Below are 10534 nucleotides of genomic sequence, written 5' to 3'. Positions count from 1 at the left end.
AACAAGATCATGTTGTTGGTGTGAATGGAAAACGGTTTAAAAGGAACAGAAAGCACCTGCGTGCAATACACAATCCTGTAAATGCCATCCTACAGGAAGAAGAGTTTAATGAGGGAAACAAAGGACGAGACACACCGGTCATAATACCAACATTACAAACATCGGCGAGCGTGCCAAAGTCATCAACATTCAAAGAAACGCATAAAAATGGTCTAAGAAATTAGCTTAGGTGGTCGGATAATAGGCCCCTTTAACCAGAAACCGATATCAACTTTGAGAGTGTCTCCAAAATCTTTAATTTCAAAGAAAAATCCAGTGGATTAAAAATCCAGGGGATTTTAGACTCATTCATCATTTGTCCTATCCAGAAAATTCATCAGTCAATGATTTCATTGATCCTTAATTATGTTCGGTAAATTATACTAAATTTGATGAAGCAATTGTCATGGTTCATCGCTTGGGAAAAGGGGCTTTGCTAGCAAAGGCCGATATAAAGTCAGCATTCCGTATTTTGCCAATTTGGCCAGGGGATTTTGATTTGCTTGGTTTCAAATTTGACTATCAATATTTTTTTGACAAGTGCCTGCCTATGGGGTGCTCTCTGTCGTGTGCTTTGTTTGAAAAAAAAATCAATATTTTTAGAGTGGGCAGTAAATCAACAATCACTTACAGGCGAATTAATACATTATCTTGATGATTTCCTTTTCGGAGGTAGACCAAATTCAATTGAATGTCAGGCTATGCTAATAGTTTTTTAGGGTTAGAAATTGATACAATTGAAATGTGTGTCCGCCAGCCGAAAGACACAATTAGGGAAAATACAGACAATGCTAGCTAGGCCAAAAGCTACATTGAAAGCTATGCAGTCATTGTTAGGCATGTTAAACTTTGCTTGTACGGTAATACTTCCGGGTCGTACCTTCTGTAGAAGGTTAATCAACGTGACGATAGGTCTGACACAGCCATACCATCATATCAAAATAAACAATGACATTAGAGAAGATTTGAAACTTTGGTTGAGATTTTTTGAAACATTTAATGGCATTTCAGTTTTTAGTGAACAAGTTTGGACAACAAATGCAGACATGGAGTTATACACTGACAGCTCGGCAAAAAGGGGGAATGGTTTTGGGGCATTTTTTAATGGGAGTTGGACATACGGGGTTTGGCCTGAATCATGGTTTGACTTAGGTTACACAGGTGACATTGCAATTTTAGAGTTCTTTCCCTTGTTTGTGGCGGTATATATCTGGAGTGAAAAATTGCGTAATAAGAAAATTTATTCCGCTGTGACAATAAATCAGTAGTGGCAATTGTGAATACTATGACTACAAAATCAAATGTAATAACCTATAGCTTGTCACGTTTACAGCTGAAGAAATTCCATCGACTGGTACCACAGGCAGAAAAGGCATTCGTTCCAATTCCGATTTGGCTATGGTGAATTTGTCAGATAAAATTGGACGACTTTTATATGCTAGTATTTCAAGCAACACCAAAACTCTTTATGAAAGTGCACTACGCAGTTTTAATCAATTTCAATCATTATTTACGATCGATTACAGTTGGCCAGTACCACTTTCACATATTTTGTGATTCATTGCCTTTCATTAAAACAAAGGTTCTACCACAACCACAGTAAAATCATATTTAGCAGCAATTAGTTACATTCATAAATTACAGAATTGGGAAGATTCTACATCTTTATTTATTGTAAAAAGAGCATTGGAGGGTTTTAATACCCCATCGAAATTTCAAATCACATTCCTTTAGAATTGGAGAGGCTATAACGTTATCCATGGAAGGAATTTCAGACGAGGTAATTAGGTGGAAATCAAAGGCGTACACCACACATGTTAGAATTGATAAAATAATTTGATATTGAAGTTAGAGTTATTCCCCTTTATACGGTTAAGATTATTAAAGGCTAACCTAGCCATAAGCATTTCAGATATTTAAATTTTGGAGCCATCAATTATCTACTGTGCACATCGGATGTCATTCTCATTGTCGGACCCAAATTGACACCTGCGACATCTGAAGGCTAAAATTAAGTGGATAAGGAAACGTGCACTGTCTTAGTATGACGTAAAAAGAACCCTGTCCTTGCATTTGTCACAGAGTGCTCCTCCACAATTCCTGATTATCCACACCGGAGGTAATGACTTAACAACTACTTCAACATCGGTATTTAGTACACGGATCGAGAATGATATACATTCTTTGGCTAAGAGTTTAGCTTATTGCATGTTAATATGGTCGGATATATTGCCGCGGTTACAATGGCGGGGATGTAATCAATTACTGGGATAGAGAGGAAGCGTAAAAGTGTTAATCGGATAGGAAGTCAGGCTGGTTTTAAGGAAAATGGTAGAGTCATAACGCATGTAGATATTACATATGACTGTAAAGGATTGCATTTGGCAGATGGGGCCCATCTCTCAGATATTGGAAATGTAATTTTTCTAATTACATTGCAAGGGGCATTAGAGCTGTTCATGTCAGAAGAGGCAGATGGTACACCTGAAAGTCTTAAATTGATATTTGCCTAAGAGTGTGAATTTTACCTTGTAAATATTGATACTTATTCTCTAGCTTTAGGAATGGATGGTGGAACTGTATAAACAGTTCCAAGTGGCATGTGTGGCGAGCAGGCATAATTTGGTTATATTTGTCTTTTGATTTGTGTATATTATAGATTGTAAGGGTATACGCACTGGCTCGCTTGATTTACTCTTGGAGTCATGGATACCCTAAAATATTATGTGGTAACCAGTTTTTTCAATAGACTCCTCCTTTCACTTGCCTAGTGAATCCCAGGGGGCTGAGATGTCGGAGATACATGTACAGTAACTGTATAATGGATACAGATTTTGGTTATTGGTTTCTCCGTGATGGAGAATATGGAGATTACTCGCCAAGAATTTACTCTGGGAGTACGATGGAGCCTCGCAGATCTGGGTAGGTCAACAGGCTATTCGGGTCAGGTACATGCAAACTGCGCCAAGGTTAACCCTGGGGAGGGTGAGTAACTGATGTGTCCGGTACAGTTGGTAGATACTCAGCATAGGGTGCTCACCGTTGCATGTACCTGAATTATACATAATGGAATTCTAATCATTTATTAGCTAGGTAACGTTCATATCTGATTTGGTTAACCCAGGGGGAGGAAATTACCTGTTAAGGTAAATCATATTTGCCTGCGCGCCACATCTGAGAATAAGTATACTGCTTTTGTTAACACTGAACAAATATTAAATAGGCTGCGGCCATTTAATCCAAAACTGTTATTACATTTAAAAAAAAATATCATAAAATAATAGGGATCATCTGGAACACACTATAGTGATCACATGACAGCGGGAGACTAAATAGCTGCCCATGATGCTCTATAGACTATAGACACTACTAAACATTATGACATGCTTATTTGGTCTTCAAATGTAACTTCTATTGTATTTGTCTTTCATGTATCTTCTGAATATGTTGTATTTATTTTTTAAAAATGAATAAAAAATGAATTTTAAAAATATATATATGAACTCATTTCAATTATCACTAATACTTCTATTAAATACTGAACTTGAAACGAAGACCAGTTTTGAGAAAACAAAATTCAAACCGCTGTATTTGGTGCAAAACATGCAGATTTGAGGAAATGCACTTAAATTTCCTAACTCTATCATATTTTCTTAAAAACATTATTTCCACTATGTTCAGATGACATTTTAACATTATATATGTACATTGGTATCAATTAGATCGCCCCCATTTATGCCATATTTGTATGATATAATCTACAACTGCTATTTGCATAACAATATCAAAACAGACTGCGGTATGCTTTGTAAAGTTGAATCTGGCCAAATCAGCGCTAACTGTACATGTTATAGAATCTGGTAAACAAATAGGCATGGAATTTTGGTCACAACAATAAGTACCGAAGTCTGTGGACTTATTAATCTGAAATGAACACCAATTTTGCATATTTCATATTTCAAAAATCTTCGAGTCAACAGTAATACCTAAGGTTAGACCTGATACATACACTTCACTTAGTTAAAAGTCTAGACACTTACGAAGTAATATACAGGCTTAAAACACAGTTAGCATAAATCCTTTTGTTCTTTTTGTGTTATATTTCATGGAATGTACAGGATGAACCCATATCTGGTCTATAAGTGACCTGTAACCGGTTTATATTAAGATTTTGAACCGCTTTCCGGTTTATATGTGATCATTTTTTGGAAAGTCACTTATAAACCAGTTGTAGCTAAATTCTTGAGCACAGCTGTAAGTGTCGAGGCATAAACAATTTCAGAAGATATTCAAAACACTTTTATAAGTAATATGTATCTTAACCAAAATACACATATCATTCATAGATCTAGACATCATCGACAATATTCAGAATATCAACCTGAATGTATTAATTCCATCTTAATATTTACACTGTTTCTTCCCCTATAATACAGCATCTACGCAAGCGTGTTCCATGTCGCGCTACATATATACAACAGTGGCTGATCATTTGCCATTTGGATTGTCAACACTTTTTCCACATTCACTCTTATTATATCATCATTATTATTATCATTATATTAGACTCTACCAGCTACATCTGTTAAAGGAAAGCTGGAGTATATTGGAGTAACTCCTCCCGAATTCACAAACTCTTTGTTGGGCTTGATCAACTCTCACATGTTGCCCAGTTTACCCACACATAAATAATAGCTATCCTGTACCATTTCTTGTAATATCGTAAATTTTAGCACTTTTCTCTTCTTATTCGATTTCAAAGGTATCCAAAAATCTTATTCATGATCCTGGTTGTTTTGAGTACTTTATTTTAGCGAGTTTCTTTCAGGTGAAGCAAAGCTGATGTTTGTTTTACCCTATCCATTTCTTGAGATTTTTTTTTAATTTGTAAGATATGCAAAAAATCACACATGGCAACTCCTTTTCAGTTGTATCACTAATCATGTAATCACCAGTAGAGTGGGGAAAGAGAAATAGGTTCCCATGTATCCCTCTAGCAGTGTTTTGAAACATGGGTTTTTAGGACCAGTATGATATCTTGTTTTATTTTATGCTTGTTGCCATTGATAACTAATGTCTCCTGGGGTCATATGGCGTACATCTTGGATTTCAATTACAAATGATTAAAAAATGCTGAATAAGATAAAATCATCATAATTGTCCTCTCAGTTTTGTGAAATGGCGAGAAAATAATGAATTCCTCAGACTTTTTCACTGAAAAAACCCTAATAAATGTCTTTATTTTCATCACCAAAAAAACTATGTAGATTCAAATATCTGGTAGTGTACTGCACGTTAGCATTTTCTACCATAATGCAATGTATTTACGTTTCAATACAGTTGGCATTTTTTTGTAAATCACTATATGATAAAGTTATGCATATGTGATAGGCAAACTAAATAAACACTAGTAGAATTTAATTTAATGTTACTAAATTCCAAAAATGTCCATCATATCTTGGATTTTAGATGTTTCTTTTTTTAATTTTCAGCTCTTTTCCGAAATTATTATTTCAATACCTCATTTGGTAAAAAGAAAACTCTATGCCATTTATTTGTTCTAGCCTAAATTCGATATGGCCGTCATATGGATAACTTCATTACCTTTAGTACTTACATACCTAGTAATTGTGGCCATGCAATAGGTTCCTTTTTCATGTAAATAAAATAACAAGCATAACTTTTTTTTTATTTCTAATAAAACTGTTTAGCATATATTGGACATATATAGCTAGTACTGTTATAACGGATAACAAATCAGAGAGCAAATATTTGTTAGTCATGGTATCATGAATTTTTAGGAAAAAACCTCTGCCAACAATTAAACTAGTGTTTGTGTAGGAATAGGTCAAGTGCAAGGTCACCGTAACAGAACAGAGTTGGCTTTATTTCTTTATAAAATCAGTAAAGGAAATCATAATATTTTAAAAAATTGGGTTTATGGGGTCAATCGATATCCATAAAATGTTGGTTTGTTTGATTTTATTGTTTTTTTAAACATGCACGAACATTTATTTAAAAAACCAGTGGCAATAATAAAACCCGATTTTCTGGTATCTAGGAAAACCGTTGCCATAACCAATGTCTGCAAAATAATTCAATATTGCTCCGGAGCAATTATTTTATACCACATGGGGTTTAGCTATGCATTGTTAATAATATACATACTTAGATAAAGATTATTCTAGTAACGACCATAAATTTAATGACATGGTAATAGTTCCATGTTTCCTAGGCATTAGAAACATTCCCTAATGTCGGTGTTACACTATTATTAAACATCCTATCTTTATTTTGTAATTTGAATCAAACCATTATACCCATCAACTATGTAGTGAAGCAATTATCTATCTAAATACCACGTTAGTTAACGGGGAATCTATAGCCGTAATTGCTATTAATATTTTATGTTTCAAGCATCATTTGTCAGCATATTCGTAATAAAGGTATTTATTCTGTCTCGACGTTTTTTCATAAGAGTAATCAAAGCACCATCATTTATCCAGGTTGTATACTGGTTGTTTATGATGAAATCCCTGTAGGGAGTTTGTACGATAATGTAACATGATAGAGATACAAGACGTCATCATTGATCACAAAGAGAACTAAAGATCACACGCGCTCTAACAGCCCATCTCGATCCATAGTACTGAACGGGGATATTAGGATTACTGCGGGGAAGTTATCTAGGACTTTCATCACATACGATGACATCGTGTATTCAATCTAACGTCCCCAATGACAGCAGCTGCTGATGAACAGGCTAATCAGCACTAATACAGTGTAGTTATGTACAGAACTTGTCTAAATGACCCGTCTCGCTCCTATTGGCCTGAACATCCAGCAGGGATATGTTAAATGTTGTAATACGATGTAATTGTCAGTCAGCAGCTGTATATAACATTTGCCCTTTGTGTGGGATTCCATCCCTTGTGTTATGTTTTTATGTATAAAATGAACAGTGTGGAGGCCTATTGTCCAGTCGAATGATACACGATAGGATGGAAAATTGTCTGGTCCATATTACGGCAACACGATGAAGTACAGTATGAGTATTTTACACGGAGTAATAGTAATACTTATGAGTCTAACATGTTTCAAATCGGAGGATATGACTTCCGTGGATCCGACTAATGAAGGAGTCAAGAGTTCCTCTACTTCTCGTTCCGATGGGACAGGACACACTAAAACAACAGTCGGTAGTCTAATGGATCCAACGCCTACTGGCACAACTACTCCAATGGATCCACCGCCTACTGGCACAACTACTCCAATGGATCCACCGCCTACTGGCACAACTTCTCCAATAGATCCACTGCCTACTGGCACAACTACTCCAATGGATCCAACGCCTACTGGCACAACTACTCCAATGGATCCACCGCCTACTGGCACAACTACTCCAATGGATCCACCGCCTACTGGCACAACTTCTCCAATAGATCCACTGCCTACTGGCACAACTACTCCAATGGATCCACCGCCTACTGGCACAACTTCCATAATACTGGCAAAGTGGAGACGACGAACACGACACAACGGAATGGTAAAAAATTCTAAGTCAAACTTTACTTTTGCAAAAAATGAACACGAGGAACATTTATCGAACATCCTATAAGTACTTTTACCTTATTGAATGTTCTTTATTCATATATATATATATATTTTCGGGGATGGGATGTCTTTTATTTCTTAAGCTTAAACGCTTGTATTATTGATCTTTAAACTTAATGTGTTTATTTATATGAACTTTAATGTAACCGTAAACTCGAAGACGCAAAACCCTATGGAACAAACCAAAAGATATTTATTGTATTCTTCGAAGGGAAAACCTGGTTCCAAAAGAATGGTAATTGATGGTACTTAATGGTGATTTCTGAGATTGATCAGAAAATAACCTAACACGGTTCTACATATATTTACACCATCCATTTACGCCACTCCACTACTTATTTATCATTTAATTAAATAGTCCAGAAATCTGAATTTCCGGATATCCATGGAAGTATATTGGCAACCGTCAATGAGATAACTGTCAATCTTGACTAAAACTTGATTAAACCATGTTGCTTATGCAAGTGTCATATACAACTGTTTAAACGTCTTTTAGGTTATCATGTATCTTTAATTTTGTATTCTTATTTATTGTTTCAGGCATTTCATTTTGATTGTTACATTACAAGCATATGCAAATGCTTTGATTTATAATTATATTCACGGGGTTTAAACCCCGTGCATTTTTTATCCCTTTTTGATGTATATTGTGAATCCTTAAGATGTTTGAATGTTTGTTGATATACCTAGAACAGTTTAAAAGCGTTTGTTAGGGACTATTGCAGTGAAGTATATACGAGAGTAGATTGATAATTATAGAGAGGTTCAAAGCATGTTGATGGAAAAGTGCTGGAATGAACAAGTATAGAAATTGGATGGGTTTTAACGCTACAATTGTGTTAGATAACAGTTCATATATAAAACATTGACAAGTATCTTTATTCAAATGTTATACATATATACAATGTGGAACGATTTCAACACAATATTGTACACAAAAAATATCATACAGTAATATGCACAAATCGATCAGACCCAATACATTATATTTACCTGTTACAATAAAACACGCATTATTACCATAGGCGCTAATGAAAATATCCTTCATTTCTAGGTAAATAATACCTCAATTTCATGTCATAATCATCAATGGATGGCATTGTGCTTGACACATAATATTGAAACAAACAACATGTCACGAAGTATTTAACTGCAGTTACGTACAAAGTTATTTTACCATGTGGTGGCATTGATGTGTTTGCCATTGTTGTGTCAGCCGCAAGGTGACAAAAACTCGATGTGTAAGTGTAACCATGAAAAACACATCTGAGCAACGTACATGTAGGTCTGTTCAGCTGCACCAAAGAAGGGGTTTATTGGCATGCAAATATCTTAGATTTAACAGGAGTTAAAATCTTTATTTCACACCAGATATTTTTAGATATTTAAGGTAGTTTTCCCGACTAAATGATGTTTGTGATTCTAACATCTTTGTAAAAAAAACAAATATTGCTTACTCTTGTAATGATGATGACTGCACAAATAATGAGATATCCGTTTGAGATTTCAGGGACAATGTGTATGTTCTAGATTACAACTACTTAGTTTATCGATTTTATCTTCTATTGAAATTGAAGCTATATTGTTTCAATCTTTTATAGCCATAAGCCTTTCCGCACATCAAGCACGCTTCAACATTGATTTAAACATATTTATTGTTGAAACTACAGACAATAAGTGATTAGTTACAAATTAGAAACACTTTATCGCAACTCATCCTCGCCTTCGCCCAGAATACATAAATAGCTATTTAAGTATGTATATCATTACCAATATGTATTACGAATTAGCATGCATATTTTTGTGTTTAATATGATTCTAAGTTAACATCAACATGAATCTATAATTCAACATTTCAGAACAGAAACAGCCACTTTAAATGAAATTAATTTATAATGATAAGGTAAGGGAAGTATAATATACAAGTCAAATGTATGTGATAGGTTGGGGTTTAATATTACATTCCATGGAACAATTAACTTCTTCATACAATATTCTAAGACGTCATGAAATCCGATCAGATTTGAAAAGGCTTGTTTTCCTTCGATCTCATTCTCTTTCCATAAACATTCTCTTTCTTCAGCAGTTCCTGGTATGTGTAATGGTTGTCACATATTCACTATCTTTCCAAACAGAATTGTATTTGAACCATTGTATTACACTGACATATTTTGACACGATATAAACCAACTACATAATATCAATTAGGTACAAATACACGTTTTTCAATCGTGTGAAGATAAAACCTGTACAATATACATATCCTTTCTTTTCATTTGAGAGTTTCCCGAAAATAAGTTACAGATGCGCATTACCAATGTTCTATTATTATTTAAATCACCGTGGACTGGGCTAAGATACAGATATATAAACTATGAAAATATGTTTCTGTTTTCTTATATTATTTAATAACGTCTCGGAGTTCTAATTTAAATGTAAATAAAAAAAATCTTTTAAGGCTCGTTTCCTAAAAGCTCATATGAAATAAACACTTACTTAGGATCATATATATCTTATAAAATGTATATATCGAAACCTGAAATAAATAAATACCATTCAATATCGTTGCTCTTGGAGCATAGGTCTTTTCATCAACGGTATCAAATCATTTTAATTCCTGAGTGACCTATATCAGTGATCTTGTATTGAATGCAATAGAATGCTATTGGCTATCACTGTCTGATATAAAACCAGAATTGGGAGTGGCCATTAACGCGAAATACGTCAGGCGTGTAGATTAATGTGTTCGGGTCACATGGTGACGATTGTTTGATGTAAAGGCTAGGGTAGATGTTTGATCATAGTAATCCCTTTGATGTTTGTCCGCTCTAACATCAACATCATCTATGTACAAATTGATAAGCCATCTAATACAGGTACG

General features: G+C 34.6%; 1 protein-coding gene across 1 annotated transcript; it reads left to right on the top strand.

The window, feature by feature from the left end:
• The first annotated feature begins 7150 nt into the window (after nucleotides 1-7150).
• LOC138334406 (uncharacterized) lies at nucleotides 7151-7657 on the top strand. Its single transcript, XM_069283076.1, has one exon. The coding sequence runs from the start codon at nucleotides 7151-7153 to the stop codon at nucleotides 7655-7657; it is 507 nt and encodes a 168-aa protein (XP_069139177.1).
• The last annotated feature ends 2877 nt before the right edge of the window (nucleotides 7658-10534 follow it).

The sequence above is a fragment of the Argopecten irradians genome, chromosome 11 (assembly GCF_041381155.1).
Source record: "Argopecten irradians isolate NY chromosome 11, Ai_NY, whole genome shotgun sequence".
NCBI lineage: Eukaryota > Metazoa > Mollusca > Bivalvia > Pectinida > Pectinidae > Argopecten > Argopecten irradians.
The sequence above is the reverse complement of the archived record's forward strand: the minus strand, read 5'-3'. Positions and strand labels throughout refer to the sequence as shown.